Source organism: Malaclemys terrapin, chromosome 10, assembly GCF_027887155.1.
Source record: "Malaclemys terrapin pileata isolate rMalTer1 chromosome 10, rMalTer1.hap1, whole genome shotgun sequence".
In the NCBI taxonomy this organism is placed as follows: Eukaryota; Metazoa; Chordata; order Testudines; family Emydidae; genus Malaclemys; species Malaclemys terrapin.
In genome coordinates, this window is record NC_071514.1 from 22,369,104 (window position 1) to 22,387,515 (window position 18,412).

Consider the following 18,412-nt stretch of genomic DNA (forward strand, 5'->3'; position numbering starts at 1 on the left):
TGCGGGGGAAGGGAGAGAAACAAAAAAGGAGAGAATCAGCAGCACATTCCCCCCCCCCCCCCCCCCGCTCCCCCGAATGGGACAGTAAGATCCTGAACAGACGATACACAATGATCATTTAAGCTCTTTGGGGCAGCGAGTGTTTTTTGTTCTGTGTTTGTCCGGTCCGTGAATGGGGCTCCCAGGCACTAAAACAATACAAAGACTAATAATTGAATTGGCAGCTACTAGGGACAGGCTCTATTTGCCCTTTGTGCAAAGCTCCCTTTGCTGTGGGCGGAAGGGAGCAGGGAGGGAGCCCCAGACATACCCAGGCATAGCCATGCAGGAGAGCCCCGTGCACTGACCCAAGGCCAACCAGCAAAAGCCACAGCACCGAAAGCGAACGGCCCCACGGCTCTGGGTTATGAGGCTGGGCCGGGGCCCAAGCTCCCTGCAGCGCCAGCCAAGCGCAGGCTGCGGCCAAGCTGGGGACGCTGCGGAGCCGCAGCCGGTGATTAGATCAACCCATGTAACAAGTTTAGGGAGAGCGCGGAGCCTCCTCCTCCCGCCCCCCATGCACCCCCGAGGGGCCCGCCTGCCTCGCAGCCAATGGCACGGAGCGAGGCGGCTGCATGTGGCGGCGCTGACCCAGCGCCCGGGCTGGGAGGAGACAGGAGCGGAGCCGCCCGCGCTCCCTCGCTCACTCCGCTCTCCCCAGCTCCGAGCTGCACTTCTCCGCGCGGCGGCGGCGAGCCCAGGGCTGCACGCGGCGCCCCTCGGAGCTCCGGCGCGCGGCTGCACCATGGACTCGGACTCCGCAGAGCTGAGCGAGGGGGAGCTGCTCGCGCCTGCAGGTAGGGAGGGCGGCTGCCGGCGGGACCCGCTGCGCTGCCTGGACCCGGCTCCAGCCCGGAGGGCGAGTGGGGGCGGGGGGCGGCTCCTGTCACTCTACACAGTTTACAGCAACTCCAAGGGCAGGACCGAGCTGCGAGGGACTTGGAGCAGGGGTGGCTTTTGCAGAGGTCCCCGTGTGTGCAGGGGGAGGTGGAGGGAGTCCTGGAGCAATCTCCTCCCTTGAGGGAATAAGCCAGCAGCCGCCCCGTGCTGCAGGCTGGGGCATTCCAAATGCAGCGCAAGAAGTTGCTCGCCCCCATGTGAGCCAGGGTGAATGATGGAATCATAGACATGTCAGGCTGGAAAGAGCCTCCAAAGATCAAGTCCAACCCCCTGCACTGAGGCAGGATCAAGTGAACTTAGATCTTCCCTGACAGGTGGCGGCTGCCCAACCTGCTCTTAAAAACCTCCAAGGCTGGGGATTCCACAATTGCCCTGGGAAGCCTGGGCCAGAGTTTAACTACTCTTGGAGTTAGAAAGTTTTTCCCAGTATCTCACCACATCTCCTTTGCTGCAGCTTAAGCAGATTACTTCTTTTCCTACTTTCAGTGGAGAACAATTGGTTACTGTCCTCTTTATAACAACCCTTAACATGTTTGAAGACTTGTCAGGTTCCTTTTTCTCTCTCAAAAAGACTAAACGGGCCTGTTCGTTTTCTAAAACATCTATCAGTTTTGTTGCTGTCCTCTCTGGACTCCCTCCAATTTGTCCACATCTTTCCTAATTGGAATTGGACACAGTACTCCAGCTGAGGCCTGAGTGCTGACTAGAGCCAGACAATTGCCTCCCCTGCCTTACATAGAATGCTCCCGTTAATACAACCCATACTAGCCTTTTTCACAACTGCATCACATTGACAACTCATATTTGATTTGTGATCCACTATCACCCCAGATCCTTTTCAGCAGTACTAATAGCAAGCCGTTTTCCATTTTGTAGTTGCACATTTGATTTTCCTTTCTAAGTGAAATACTTTATTCATAAGTCCTCCACTGGTGCAGCAACAGTGGGGTAGCAGGATCCAACAGGTGTTGAACACTGCCACAGACAGAAAAGTCGCCCTAGCTGCCCCCTTGCACCTTTCCATTCCACTCCAACTTCAGGGACAGCAAAAGCAATAACTCCCCCTTTTGTTGCCTGAAGAACTAAGACACTAGAATACAAAGCATTCAGCCAAATTCTGCTCCCTTTTACACCCAGGCAGTTGAAGTCAAACTGGGTCCTCTAGTGCAGTGGTTCTCAAACTTTTGTACTGGTGACCCCTTTCACATAGCAAGCCTCTGAATGCGACCCCTCCCCCCTTATAAATTAAAAACAGTTTCTAATATATTTAACACCATTATAAATGCTGGATGCAAAGCAGGGTTTGGGGTGGAGCCTGACATCTTGCGACCTCCCCATGTAATAACCTCGTGACCCCCTGAGGGGTCCTGACCCCCAGTTTGAGAACCCCTGCTCTAGTGTAACAGTGTGATTTGGCTTAGGGGGTTAAATTCAGCCATGGTATGACACACTGAACATAGCAGAGCTTGCCTGGGGACAAATCTGGTCCATTGTGCTTTATATCCAGGGTCTGCAATTTTTTTTCTTTTTATCCAGAACTACAAGTATTTGACCAAATATTTGGAAGGGAAGACTTCCCCCCTCAAGCCCAGACATGCAAAATCCGTAGGCTTTTATTTTTAGAGTGTCTTAACTTGTAACTGTCACAAAAACATATAACAGCTGCTTTCTGGTGGCTGGAGCTTGCATAGTTTTTAGGTAAGACTAAAAACCACTGATGGAAAAACCACTTTCCTCTGCCATCCCCAACCGACCCACATCCCTAAGTAGTGAGCAAAATAAATGAGTAATCGTTGACTTGTCCAGTAATTGAAGGATGCCCAGTACAGGAAGTGAATAAAGACAGTTCCCTGTAATGCTGGATTTTACATTACTTTACAGTAGTTCTAGCTGCCAGCACATAGTTTTCCAATTTCAGTCCAAAGGGCAGAGTTGTACAATAGAAAGGTCCCTCACCCCCATACATATCTTCAGGTTTTAACTTCGTACAGTCATTGGTGGGTAACCCTGACACCAACAAAGCTGTCTATTGTAGTGTCTCACAATGAAAGACTTTCTTACATAAAAAGAACAGGAGTACTTGTGGCACCTTAGAGACTAACAAGTTTATTAGAGCATAAGCTTTCGTGGGCTACAGCCCACTTCTTTGGATGCATATGCATCCGAAGAAGTGGACTGTAGCCCACGAAAGCTTATGCTCTAATAAATTTGTTAGTCTCTAAGGTGCCACAAGTACTCCTGTTCTTTTTGCGGATATAGACTAACACGGCTGCTACTCTGAAACCTTTCTTACATATGATAGCAGATACATGATTTCTGAATCTAGTCATAGGAAGGACCTGATTCATCTGACTTACATTGGTGTAAATCAGGAGTGGCTCCTTTGAGTCAGTGTAAATTTTACACCAGCAAAAATATGTAAGCGAGGTCAGAATCATGCCCATGTTTATTGTTGTCTGACTTATTTTGTGATTAGAGTAGACAGAGATGGAAAAGATCTATTACGAAACATTGCAAAGCCTTCTCCTTTGAGAATGCCTTTCTACAGAAAGTGCCACTCACAATCCAAACACCCTTTTTATTCCCAAACCCTTTCCAATCACCATTTCCCCTCCAAAAATAACCTAGCCCAAGCAGAGTTCCAATTCCTGTAAAGGGAAAAGTCCATTAGAGACTTTGCTATTGATTTTACATGAAAGACACTCAGATACTACAGCGATGGGCAACAGTATAGAACTCTAGGACGGATAGGTCCCTTCTGGTGAAGTCCCCTAACAGTATAGGCTTGTTTCCTATAGATTTTTTACTTTTGGCCAGCCTACTTTTACGATGAGGTAATCTGCAAGTAATGTCCTGTTGCTTATTTTATCATTTATTTAATAGCTTTATAAGTCAATAGATAAACATCAGGCTGTACATCTATCCCCTTGCCTCCTGCATTAAGGGAGTGCCCTGTCATGTGTTTTATATTCAGGGTGATGTACTATTAAAATATATAATTTCTTCTAAATGATCACATCTTACTCACTGGTTTGAGTTAAAAAAGGAAAGTCAGTATTAGAGACAAGCTGCTTTAAGACAGCTCTTACCAACAATTTGTGGAGATTAAGAGTTTATTTAAAAAAAAAAAATGGTTTAAAGATTGCCCTAAACACACTTTTTCTCACAGCCTGCTAATTTCCAGAAGTTAATGCTGAGCACTGTATTAAACCTCCCTTTCATCCATGCGGTCTTTCCTCCTTGTACAAAATCAAAAAAAATCTGGTATCCCCGGTCATACAGGGCAGAAGAATTAAATAGGTAGTATGTACGGTAATTCTTCAAAGGAAAAGCACTATAATGCTCTCCCCACCCTCTGTCTAAAGGAATTGTTTTACTAGCTGTTCCCTTATTTGTTTGGATCCACATATGCTCCGAGAAAGCACTGTGTTGCTGGGTTTTTGTTTTTTTTGGTCTTTTTCGCCTACTATTCCATATGTACAGTGCAGTATATGTGTATGTGGGTGTTTGATAATCATACTTTCAGTTACTACTGCAGGCATAGAAATCTAGGGGATCGCTTATTTCATAACCGGAGGAAAGAGAGGCTGGGGAGGAATTAGTCAGTGCAGCACCCCGTGGCAGTGGCCAGAGGTATTCTGCTTGCAGAGTGTAGCAGCAGAATGCCACCAGGAGATGCACACTAGGGTGATGTCCTGGGTCTATTAAAGCCAATGGGAGTTTTGCCGTTGACTTCAGTGAGACTAGGATTTCACTCTCAGAAGTAGCACATACACTTTTTAGATGTCCAGCATGCACTCCCTTCAGCACCAGTCCTAGCTGGCGTATAGGGCAGCAGGGCTCTGGCCGCTCACAGACACTTAGATTGTAATCACTTTGGGCAGGGTCTGTCTTTATACTGTGTTTGTACAGTGCCTTCCACAGCGGGGTCCTGGTCTATTACTAGGGCTCCTAGGTGCTTTTGCAATGTAAATACAAACACCCACCACCCCTGGAAGGATTGAAATACCTCCAGCAGTGCTAGTCTGGCCCCCCTTGCATTCAGGGAGTGCAAACCCCGGCATTCTGACAACCTGCTGCCCAGGTGCTGAAAGGATAGAAGAGTCCCTTAGACACCTTCGCTGGTCCAGCTGGAGTCTAAGCTCTTCCTTCCAGGAGTCTTGTTTCCTTCAATAGCCAATTAAAGCTGAGTCTACAAGAGGAGCAGAAGTACTTTTTCCATGTTTATGAACATACTGTGTCATGATGGTAACTTCACATGTGTATATTGTACGCAAAAAGCTCCTTGTATTCAATAATGTGGGATAAATGTTAGTTATACTTGAAAAATCATCATCTCCATAGTAGACTATCCAGCCATCCAAGACTTGGCATCCATCACAGCCTCTGTCTCATCCATCCCTGCTTTGTACTCAAGCTAACTATTGTAAGATAAATATATTTGACTTCAGTGTCTGGACAGACTTGTCCCACACTAGAAGTACTAGACATGTCTTCATTCTTTTCAACACATACATTGTATAACCCAGTTTAAGGGGGAAAAAGTTACACATTTTGACTACATCCCAAATTTTAAAGCAGCACATACCCTGTCCAGCTTCATGATTTTTACTATAGATTAGTTATGCTTACTCCATAAAATGTGATCATCCTCTGGAACCTTTCCCCCCCGCCCCAAAACTGAGCAAGTAATACTTAGAATATAACATAGCCACAGAATAAGAGTGACAGACATCTAGGGATTATTTTATAAAAAGTCATTTTCAGAAGCAGAATCAAGTTTTTTAACTTCATACCAAAAAGATGCTGAAGAAATGAGGACAAGTTACCAGTGAAGGCCCTGATCCTGCAAAGGCTCCATTTTAGGCATATGTGTAGTCCCCTTGAAGTCAGTGGGCCTAATTTAAAACCTATGAAGACTAAGGGCTGGTCTACACTACACTTGCGGGGGGGGGGGGGGAAATCGATCCAAGATACCCAACTTCAGCTACCTGAATAGCGTAGCTGAAGTCGAAGTATCTTGGATCGAGTTACCTGGGGTCCACATGGCGCAGGATCGATGGCCGCAGCTCCCCCATCGACTGCGCTACCGCCACTTGCTCTGGTGGAGTTCCAGAGTCGATGGTGAGCGCGTTTGGGGATCGATATAGCGCATCTTAACGAGACGCGCTATATCGATCCCGGATAAATCGATTGCTACCCGCCAATATGGCGGGTAGTGAAGGCGTACCCTAAGCCACTGTCCATTTTTCGACAGAACACAGGCCATAGAATTTCAAGTTGCCTGCAGTAGTCATGGTATATCATTGGTGTTGTGGAGTGAGTGAGTGAAAGAGAGAAGGGCAGATCCTCATCTGCTATGCATTGGCTGGCTATCTTCTACCACATTGGTTTTAAAACTTATTACAAGCACTTAGTTCAGAATACAGACTGCTACTTTTTTACAGAGAAGTACTGCATTTATATTCTGATCACATGAGAACAAAGGGCTAAATTACCTCTCTCTCCTATAAAGCATTGTAAGGCCCCCCACCCCCGAAAGTTTATTCTATCACAAGTCTGATTCTGGAGCCCCTTTTAGCAGGGCCGGCTGCAGGCAACAGCGTAGCAAGCAGGTGCCTGGGGTGGCCAACAAAGATGGGGGCGGCACATCCAGCTGCCACCGATCGCAGCTTTTTTTTTTTGGTGCTTGGGGCGGCAAAAATGCTAGAGCCAGCCCTGCTTTTTAGGGTGACCAGATGTCTCGTTTTTAAAGCGACAGCCCCATTTTTGGTACTTTCTCTTGTATAGGCACCTATTATCCCCCACCCCCTATCCCGTTTTTTCACAGTTGCTATCTGGTAACCCTATTTTTAGGCCAAACTCTCACAGTAATCAATGGGAATTTGGCCCATGCAGGACGGCAGCTAGGGCCCCATGTAGAGTTCTCAACTGGTGATGGGGTTTTATAGAACATTAACACTTAACAGTTTAGGATTTTGTATGCTGCCAGTGGCCAAAGCAAGTATACACTGTGGACAAAATTCCTGGCCCTCTTGAAGTAAGTGGGAGTTCTGCTATTGACTTTAATGAATTAGGATTTTCCCCTACCACATCGGGCACAAAAAGCTTAATGCATATTAAAAATTGATAAATTATCTAAACTCTACCATGGGAAATAAATATGCACTTAGTAAACAGTATCAGATTTTAAAATGATTCATTAATGTAAATAGGGCTCTAAAAACATGCATTATTTATTTGGAGCTGACCAGTTATATTATTTAATTTGGACTGCTTAGTAAATCATTGTCTGCAAATCATTTATCATGATTTGCATTCACATTTGTGTGTGAGCAGTACAAGTCTGTTTTGTATTTTATCTTGATAAGTACAGTCAAAAGCCATTCTAGACAGAGCCAAGATACTTTTGTAAACAGACTTATTTAGAAACATAAAAGTAGTGTTATAAATAGTAATGTTAAAATATCCTGGGGCAAAGTTCTTTGAGACAGGAATTATGGAGGTTATGCAGTATTGAAACTGTATCTGCAATGTTTGCAACTACTTTTTGGAATGGCACAGTGATCATTTGTGGAATTTATGTGGACATAAAGGCTGCACTTTATCAGGGTGAAAACCTGGGAGTTCTTTTTTATTTATATTTTAGCAATTTTTTTTTTTTGCCTTTCTGTAACAGAGGTCTGAATCAGCAAACGGGGAAACATAATAGGGTCTAGTCAGGAAGAATCTGGCAAGACATTTACACAACAAATAAACAGTTTTCATAAACACTGGGGAAAGCAACTAACATGTTGCATAAAAGCCACTGTGCATTGCTTCATGGCTGCACTCACCAACAGCGTACCCAAGTACTTGGATAATGGCAAAGGGCTCTGTTCACCCCTCTGCTGGAAGGCACAGAGAGGTTAGCAAAGCTGGGGTAAAGTGGAGTCGATGCAACACAGTCCTGCCTTTCCCTAGAAACCTGTGGAAGCCCCTCTGTGACCTAGGGTTGAGGACATAATGTAAGCAAGGGGAAGGCCAGGAAGCAGCTGTTTTTCATGCAGCGATTGGATCCTGGGACAAAACTGCCAGGAAACTGTAATGGCTTCATTTTAAGCATGTGAGCAATCCCTTTGAAGTTAGTGGGCCTACTCTTTGTAGATGTTAAAGCCACGGTGATAATCCAGTTCATCCTTCTGCATAACACAAGCCATAGAGGAGATGGCCCTTCCTGGACATGGGTTAGAATCTGCAAGATGATGCTCTGCTTACCTTGGAATCTACAGTATGTGCAGGCCACAATTCTTTCCCCCATCCAAGTGGCCACTACTCCCTATTCACTGGGAACTCCAAGTTTAAGTCATGGAGTTTGGTTGGTTTCCGTGACGGAAGAGTCAGTCAGACCTCAAACGTGCTGTTACTGTACCTGAGCAATTGCTGCATTGCATGACCTTTTGTTACTGTGCTGTAGTGTTGGCCCCTCAAGCAGATGGTTTACTTCAGATTGGAATTTAGGGCTTAATTTTATGAACATTCAATAGAAAATAATGTACTATTCTCAGGCACTTATTGTAGCTGCTGACAGATCAGAAGTGAATTCTCTTACCTCTACCTCTCTCACTGCTCTATTAACTGGCTTATCACACAATCTTGATTCTTCAGCCTCATTCTGCCTTGGTCTCCCATGCTGTGCATGGACAGTTGCTGTGCAACACAGATTATGTGCTATCAGTGATACTACCTCTCATAACTGATCATGAAGTCCTTCCTCACTGCACAGTCAGTGCGCTATTCTTCCTTCCTTTGCATCAAGAAGATACGGGGAGCTGATTTCAATCATTTGCTTCCTGCAGCTGCACTTAAAGATTCAATGATGTTTCATGTAATAACACAAAACGCCCTACAGTTCTAGGTGGACAGAGTCTTCTCCACTTCTGTCATGTGTTGCATTGCAGCAAGCTGTTCAACCACCATTGTGTTTCACTTCAGAGGTGAATGTTTATTCCACGCGGGGTTGTGAGAGATTTAGTTATTGTGTGTATAATACTGAGCTCCTCTGTTGGAAGTTCCAGTACAAGTGAAAGTCACAGGGCTTCTGTTTTTCAGGGTTTATTAATTTCATTTGTCAGGGTTTCATTTTAGCAATTTGAGTTTTATGTAGATGTCCAAAACCTCATAGTTTTATGGGTTTTTCTTTTTCTTTGTATATACTGTACTATTTGTTATGTATATTCATTATTCATTTCAGCAGTATATACTGTAATGAGTAATTTCTTTTAATGTTCCTCAGTGCACTTTAATGTAGTACTGTTTCTAACAGCACTACATTAAAATGCACTAGGCAACCTTTAATGCACACCAACGGGTCTACACAGACCAATTAATGCACAACACTTCAGTGTGCTTTAGAAGTCATACACCTGTTGTCCAAATTGCTGCTCTGTGTAGACAAGCCGCTAGATCCAAGTAACCATTTCTGGTGTTTCCAGTGCTTATTGGATAAACACCAATTTAATTTGTTTTGTATTGGGGGTATTTTATAGGTTAAACCTAAAGTCAGAAGCTCTACTTCTATACCATAATAATCTGCTAAATAAGGTCGCAAGTAAAATCTGAAAGATTATTATTTATTGGATAGCTATCTTTCCTCTGTTTTGATTTGGCCAAGAAAACCTTGACATTTGCCTAATGTTAAAGTAAATAATGCAGAGTTACATTTTTCATTTTAATCCTGAATATTTATATTTCCATTTGTAACCCCTTGGGAGTTAAGTGCTTGACAAGCCCACTAGGCACTTATCTGCGTTTAAAGGCACCTAAATATCTTTTAAAATATGGCCATTAGTTCTTGGACTAACCACTGTTGGTTAGGCTTTTCAGACTCTGCATTGTGACCTAAAAAGGAGACTCCACCCAATCCTCCCCCAATAACTAGACCTTATCGCTGTCAAAAATGCTAATGAGACAGTATATCTAACCTACATATGATTATACACTTTGTCCATCTTTTCTCTCCTTAACATGTACTTGTTTTTAAGAACATATCAATATATCAGTCATTACAGCTTAGTTTCAGGTATCAGCCTCTTAAGAAGGATTTTGGCATTATCAGGACAGACATGGCTGAGATTTCTCTTACTGGACCATTAAAAGGAGATCAGTCTATTTATCCAAATGCAATTGCCACTAACGTTCCTTCTCAGAGCACTGAACTTATAAAGATCACACTGAGTAGATGGAAAGCCAGGAACAAAACAGATTCATAAGATAGATGAATACCAGTACCCACCAAAATTCCAGGCTTCTGCCATTAAATTTTTGGTTAAGTGAGATGTCTGAAGGTTCAGAGCATCTCCAGCAGTCAGTTGTTGATCTGCTGTTATTCAGTTACCCTCTAGACCAGTGTACCTTCTGCTATTCTTCAAGGAGGTTGGGGGAAGAGACTAGGTTTCTTTTTAACTATATACAGTTGTTAATTTCAGCAAGTTGTAAAAGAAAATTACACTGATTTTAGTTTGTGCAAGTGGTTTAAAGTTCAGTTATAAGAAAGGTGACCTCTCAAAAAGTAAAAGACCAGATTGTGGCCTTAGGAACCAGTGTCACTTTAGGGTCGATACTGCAGATAACACCATTGCATGGCAGTATCTGGAGACATTCTGCCTGCAGTGAATAGGGGCAAGTAGAATTCTACAAGATGAAAACATGAGGGGTGTCAACACCTGTTTAAAAAAAGAGTAGCATGTGATCCTCCCACCTTTGAGGATGCCGAAAGGGAGGGCAGGACTAGGGCCATGACTCTGCCCCTCCTCTTGGGTGTCTAAGACCACTGATGCTGCTGAATCCCTTGCACCTTGCTCTCAGAATTGTTGTAGCCAAAATTTTGGCTACCACCTCTTGCCTTTATCTCCTTCCATTACTCAACTGCGCAGGAGTAACTGGAAAGCTCCTTTTGCTGCATTTCCACCTTTCATATCTCCAAAGTCCACCCTTCTCCCTTTCTGCATTACTAATACCAGTATCAGCTCTCATCTTAATTATTTTAAACTTTTCCCCTCTCTGGCTTCACTGCCTCTCACTCAAGGCTAATATCTTGCTACTGAAACCATTTTCTCCTGGTGCTCTGCCCCGTCACACCCTTCCTTCTGGAAATTCCCCCCTTGACAAGCCACCTCTTCCTACTGAATCTCCTCATCTTTGTTTCTTAGGCCCTGCATAATTCTCTCTCTCTTCCCCCCCCCCCCCCCCCCGCCATCTGTGTCATTTCCACACACACTTAATTCTCCCTGCGTTCTTCCCACTCATCTCTCCTTTGTTTCTCTCCTCCCAGTCTTGGCTTCATCCTTCTGCTATTGAGACAGGGAGTGGGTCTGTCAATAGTTTATATTTCATGACAGTAGAAAATTGACAAAGGAAATATGATTTTTTCCTCTTACCGTCAGCAGAGATAAAAATTGGATGTTCTCAGCAGGTCGACACTATGTCACCCCTATAACAAAGGGCAATGGACTTGGTTAGCAAGGATGTGTAAAAAGAGAGATCAAGAGGGATTTTGAAATTCTGAATGTGCAGACAGGTAAGTGTGGGAACTTGCCAGAGAATGAGACAGACAGCACAACTGAGCAAGTAATTGTGTGGGGAAACACGAGTGTAACCTAACCTTAATATGATAATCAATACTAAATGCTTGGACTTCAGCAGCAGATCAGGTGAGGGAGATACACGTATCTGGCTTTGGACACAGCAGCATGAGGCTGTCAAACTGACCAAGGGAGGTCAGAGAAGGGAACTGCTTTCTAGTTATGTAAATTTTCCTCTCTCAGTACTCTGCCTCTCCGGGCTTTGGCAGAGTATTCATATGAATTACATTATGAAGACAGCAACAGAGGGTCCTGTGGCCCCTTTAAGACTAACAGAAGTCTTCTGTTAGTCTTAAAGGGGCCACAGGGCCCTCTGTTGCTTTTTACAGATTCAGACTAACATGGCTACCCCTCTGATTATGAAGACAGTTTGAGTTCTCTCTCCAATTTTAGAGAATCTTTTAAAGAGTTTGTTGTGTGGCATTTCACACAGACTGGCCCCAAAGAGAACAAAGTTCATCAACCCCTGAGAAGGAGCAAAAGGCAAGAGGTATCTGGAGCCTAAACCCTTACTCAGTCTTTGGCCAAAGGACATGGACAAGGGCAGCCTCTTCCAGTGAAGTGTGTTGCAGAGGTCTAGCACATACACACTTATGAGGAGACACCTAGGGACCCAAAAGGAGGAGATGTGAGTTGGTGGAGGTGTGAGCAACCTTTTCTCTGTCCTCATCCAAGAGCTCTCTCCTTCAGATACCATCTTAAACCCACTTATTCAGGAAATCCCTCCTCCTCCCCCCTTCTCATTGCAGTCTTATGAGATTCGGTCTTGCCTGAATGAGATAAATTTGGATTCACAGAACGTACAGAATACATGTTCCCTGAAGTTCCGTGTAAATTTACATCACTTTATACTGTAAGTAGTTATGATTGTTGCTCTTACATAGAGTGCAATTTGTTTGCTTTGCACAGATCACCTAGGCACAAATTCCCTTAGCACAGTCCTAGAAGGGTACAAGTAATTTGTAGCAGCAGGATGTCTGTTAATACCATCATTCCATTTCCTTATTTTATCAGAAATAAATGGAGTTATATTTTCTTGCAATTACCATAAATCAGCAGTGAGATGATGGAAAGGCACAACAAAAATACCTCAGCCACCTGCGCACTGAAATACAGAAGCATCACTTGACCCACAAAATAACCGTATGAGGCAACCACAACTATACAAGGTTTATCGATTATACCCCAGCATATGCTGGAGCCTGAGACAGCATTTCTATAAATGTGGTTACATTTTCCTGTAGCCACATTTGATGGAAATCCATATCAGACATGTGCCATTATAATAAACTGGTAATTGTGGGATAGTTTATTTTTCATACTTCTGATAGAGAGGTAAGCGATGGTTATGCTTCTTACTGACGAATATAATTTAGGACTGCTGTGCTTATTTAGATCATCCCTGGCAACAATGCAAGCACATTCTCTGCTGTACTGACCATATGGTTATGTAAAAAGAGATTAAAAAGTTGCTTGAGAATAAAATCCTTAGACACTAAAGTAGCTTTTATAGCAATATTTTGTCCAGTTAATCAGGTGTTTTTTATAATCTTTACAAGAAGCTTTGATTATGAAGTTGAATGTTACAGGCTTCCAGTCTAATGCAGTAAATATTTTTTAAATGATTTTAAAGTCTATAAGCGTAGACATTCCAGGAAAGGAGTTTATTTTATAAGAGCACATATAACCACGTAACTGTTCACATAACAAAGAGACAGCAGTTTACAGAATACAAGCTATTAGCTTTTTGGCGCATGTACGTAATTCCATTAACAGCTGCTTTTCATTACCTTTAATAGGAGACACATATGTACACCAACAGAACAGATCTTTTAAATCATTTTACACATTTCAAACAAATCTGAAAGACTAACTTTAAAATTGCTGGGACAGATTCTGTCCCGTATCTCCTGAGAGGTACAGCCGTGGGTCAAAGGGAAAGGCGACTCCAAGTCATCTTTGCGCCACCTGGATTCTGGGCTGCTGTTAGGGCCAGAACAGAACATAAATTTGAGCAATCCCCCAGCCTGCCTCCCCACAACTGTTCCTGGACAGCACCACCGCCCAGAAACCCTGCAGCAATGAGCCTGCATCCCAGAGGCAGAATGGGTTACATATAGCAGCCCTGTGCTGCTTCTGTGCTAGGGGAATTCCCCCTCGCCCTTTGCAGCTCCTTTCCAGCTCTTGAAGCTGCATATATGGACTGGGCTGGGAGTCAGAATAGGCACCACTGGCTTTACTAACATGTTTTCAGTATTTATAAATTAATGTGAAATTCACTAGAGACACATGCATATATACCTGTTCCATGCAAAAAAAACGAAGTTAGCGTTAATGCAGCTTTCACTTTGAAATCCAGATCTCAAAAGGTAAAAAGCAAGATTTTGCGAGAAGTCACATACCCAGAAAGTCAGGAATTCTAGAGCTGAGTCTGCAAGTTTCTTCCCCTGCCTCCTTCTGCTTATGTCATAATGTACAGAATAAAAAGGAATCACATTATGGGAGAACATTCTCCTCTGCACAAAAGGGAATTAGACACTATGCGCTACAAGACTGATCTAACTGGTTCAGGGAGGACCACACAGAGAAATGATAATCTGACTCTACAGTGCCACGGATTGTACACCACTCACCCCTTCCTGCTGCCAGTGTAGCAGGGGGAAAGTTGACAGCTACACTGCAGCTGGAAGTGAGCCGCCTAGCCCATGTAGACAGGCTTGCACTAGCTCGGCTCGAACTATCATGCTAAAAATAGCTGTGTGGCTGATGTGGAACCAGTGTAGGTTTGGACTAGCCACTCAGGGGGTAGAGTGGGTACAAGCCTCTGCTGGTGCACCAATATCCACACCACTATTTTTAGGACACTAGCTCAAGTTGAACTAATACGGGCCTGTCTACCTGGGCTGGAGGGCTTGCTCCCAGCTACAATGTAGACATAGCTACGTGGCAGCTTTCTGATATTCCAAGAGGCAAATGTTGAATTAAAGAGGTGCACAGATCTCAGTTACAATGTCAAAGGGATGAACAGTAGGTTGGCCAAACTGTACATTAGGAAAATAGATAGATCCTCTTTAAAGCCCAGAGTTAATATAAATACTGAATTGCTGGTATGGGACTGGGAGATAGGGAAATCTTGCAGAAGTTTGCTTAATGATGCAAAATTGAGTGTGTCTGATGATGGTCCCTTCTGACCTTAAAATTATACGAGTTTATGAGTCGGTCGGGAGAGCTGAGTTCTAATCCCTCCACTGCCACTAACCTGCTATGTGACCTTGAGCAATTCATTTCAACTCTGTTTCCCCTTCCCACCTTTTGTCTGCCTTGTCTTTTTATATTTTAAGCTCTTTGGGGGCAGGAACTGCCCCTCCCTTTGTGTTTTTGCAGTGCCTAGCACAAGGGGCCCCAGTCCCAGTTATTATACAAATAAATAGAAAGTAAGACTAATGCAATGCATTGGGAAAAGGATAGTAATTGTAAAACTCATTAATACAGTTACCATAATATATCAGTCATGAAAACTTCGCAATAGCCAAAAGCCAAGAAGCAATTTCATATTTGACACTTGCTCTTGAACTCCAAGTATATACATGCTTTCTGTGCTGGCTGGAGCAAGGGAAGTAAGGGCAATAAATTGCTCAAAGGAGATTTCTGTATGAAAACTAATTAATCTTAACCACACTTGACATCTTAAAACAAATGATGAGATAATTCTTTGACAAGCCATGCCAAAGCAAAGGAATGTACAAGTAATGATAGGAAATTCCTATTTTCCCTTTTAAAAGAGTAGTTCAAGAGAAATCAGCAACATATTTACATCCTTCTATTTGCTTCTGATTCAGATTGTCTAGCTATGTGGCAGAAAGCATGTTTGGAATAAAAATAGAATCCACAAATTGAAACTGTAGTTTTTTTTTAAACACACAGTTCTTGTACTGAACTAGAGAGAGAAGACCTTTCACTGAAGGATAAGTTACCAGAACAAAATGTTTGCCACTGTTAGCATGTTCATGACCATTACCATGTTTTCTAATGTACTGGGGATCTTCCAGGTTTACTCCCTGCAAATTAGGGATGCGCTTAAACATTAAAGATCAAGTCCAGATCTGAACTCTGCAAAATTCAGCGACTGGAATTGGATGCAGGGTTTTGGTCTGGGCCCATCTCTACTGTTGGTTTGTTGTATACTCTGCTGCTCAAGATTTTAAGACTCTCTAACATAGCTGAGTTAAACAGCCTGGAAGCCAATAGGCCAACTCACCAGTCAGTGTATCTAAAACCCTCCCAACAGCATGCATATTTCAGTCCCTTTTCTTCAGGGCTTGAGTTTTAGTTCTCCCAAATAGATAAAACAGTTTAATGTAAATTCTACGAACCATGTGCCATCCTCTGACCCAGGGTCTTCTGCCAGAGTATCTACTCCCTGCAGGTCTCACTCCCCAAACCCTTCTGCCTGGGAGTTAAGGAGAGTCTTTCTGCCCACTTTTGCAAAGGTTTTCCTCCAGCAACTGCCTTTTTATCCTACAGGATTGCACTTACAAGCCAAAACCCCAGGCTGCCCTTTTTACCCTGGCAGGTCTAGTTCTAAGTCACCCAGCTTCCATCAGCTGATCCCAGAATTTACTCCTTTCACCTAGAGAACTGGGCTGAGCCTGACACAAGATGCATTTGAGCCACATCCCCATTAGAGAGAGCTCAGCCTGTGCACAGCCCTTCATTAACAGAGATGAAACAACAAAGTTTGGCCTGTAGCAACACAGGAGCAGAATTCCCTGCCATACAGCCTTCTCAGTGGATATGCTGGTCATACCTCTCTCATTCTGAAGAGGCAGTACTCCGACTACTACAATTACAATTATTGCCAATCCCGAGCATTTAAAAAACTAAATCAGGAGATTGGGGTTCCTGCTATTTGCCTTCTCGTTTGAGCCTTTAGGGAACTCGGGTCATGTTTTCAAGCTTCTCATGAGGGCTTAAATTAATGAAAATTGAGATTCTCTCATAATCACTTGTTTCCATGAACTGGGGTTTTAAATATATGAGTTAGCCAAAAAAAAAAAAAAAATAGAGAAAAAGGGATTCAGTTTAGAGGACTTAGGGGTTTTTTATACTGTTAGCTTTCATGAATTTAATTTAAAAGGTACGTTTCATTTATTCTGCCAAGTCTCTAGGGTATAGCTTGGCCCTGGGATATTTAGAGGCCCGCAAGCATTGAGGTACTAGGGTTACATAACATGTCTGAAACTATCCAGTGTCTCCATCTTGATTGCCACAATATTTCAAGGAATAACATTGCAATGTCAAGCATGTTGTAGCATCTTTCAAGTAGCTAAAGGTTTAAATAGGGTGCTCAGCAACCATACAACAGAAATAAGAAGGGAGGATTACACCTGAGAAGAGCTCTCAGTTTTTTCCATTGTATTTTCATTGTTTAAGCAAAGACATCCTTGTCATACTTTAGCCTGCATTCTTGGATGAAATCTTCAGCATATTGGTAAACTCTTTGGGGTAGCTATTGTCTTTTTGTTCTGTGTTTGTACATGCTAGCTCTGATCTATGACTGTACCACAATACAAATAAAGTATAGCCAGTTTTCTTTTCAGGCGTAGAATCAGGAATGCTGATTCTAGGGTTGCCCCCATTCTAGGGTTGCCAACCCCTCCAGGATTGTCCTGGTATCTCCAGGAATTAGAGATTAATCTTCAATGAAAGATTGTCTTGTGATGAAACCTCCAGGAATACATCCCACCAAATTTGGCAGCCCTACTCCCCTCCAGTATGGAAGTTTTTAGCTATTATTGGCTCATTCCTCATGTGTTACTAGCCATCTTCTGTTAAATGGCTGCGTTAATTCTTTTAGTTCTGCCTTTAATTTTTTCTCTTCACTTGGGGTGAAGTTCAAAGAGGCTTCACATGGGGTTTAAGCAGTACACAGTCCTTCTGCTGGCCCTCTCACAGAGGTGAATTTAATTGATAGAGTATATAGTAGTAAACATGTGAGGAAATGCTTTAATATTTTCTTCAAATTGCTCATTTTGTGCAACATCTAGGTAACATTACAAGATAAGAAACAAGGGTTGGAACTTGATAAGGTACAAGACAGGTAGAGACCTGAACTGTTTTCATGGAAGAGTCAGACGGCTCTTTGTCATCGTTTGTGTGTTGAAGACCAACACAGACTGCTCCTGAATGGAACTGAACAGGGGCTACATTTTGATAAGGATGATGAAACTGAAAAAAGCTCACCTCAAACTCAGTGTTCTGCTCACTGCTTCAATAAAGTTTGTTAATGCGAGGTTTGATCTTGTTGAATCTGAAGAAGCCAATTTTCTGAAACCTACTTTTTGAAGTTAGCACAAATCCATTTTAAGTTATTACTGAAAAGCTACTTTTTCCTTAGAAGAATTATCTTATCACTTGTTTCCTGCTACTTCTTACAATTTTAGGCCCGTCAACTCAGAAAAACATACACATAAATATTTGGTGATTAAACACTCATTTGCAGGAGAGGCACCATCATGGATCAAAGCATCATGGTACCAAGCAATGTACACACACACACACACACAAGCAGCCACACAGCCCCTGCCCCAATGAGCTCAATCTATTTTATGACATGATGCAACATGAAGATGTGTGGAAAAGGGAAGGTGAGGTCATAGTAAAGCAAATAAGTTACCATATATTACATGCAATTCTTGTATATAAGAATCACACTCCAGACACTGGACAGTAGCCATTTGTGGGTAGGACATGGTAGTCACTCTGCACCAGAAACATTAAATAGCAGTCTTCAGGAAAGGAGATTAAGAACTCCTCTAACAAAACTAGAGAGAATTTTTAGCAGTTAGAAT

The 18,412-nt window shown here is 43.1% G+C and overlaps 1 protein-coding gene across 1 annotated transcript in view; it reads left to right on the plus strand.

The window, feature by feature from the left end:
- The first annotated feature begins 732 nt into the window (after positions 1-732).
- The window catches only part of TNFAIP8L3 (TNF alpha induced protein 8 like 3), a 65,301-nt gene continuing 47,621 nt past the window's right edge, over positions 733-18,412 (plus strand). The window contains exon 1 of the mRNA XM_054043195.1: positions 733-836. Coding sequence (XP_053899170.1) covers positions 785-836 — 52 coding nt within the window. The 5' untranslated portion in view covers positions 733-784. The remainder of the gene's footprint in view (positions 837-18,412) is intronic.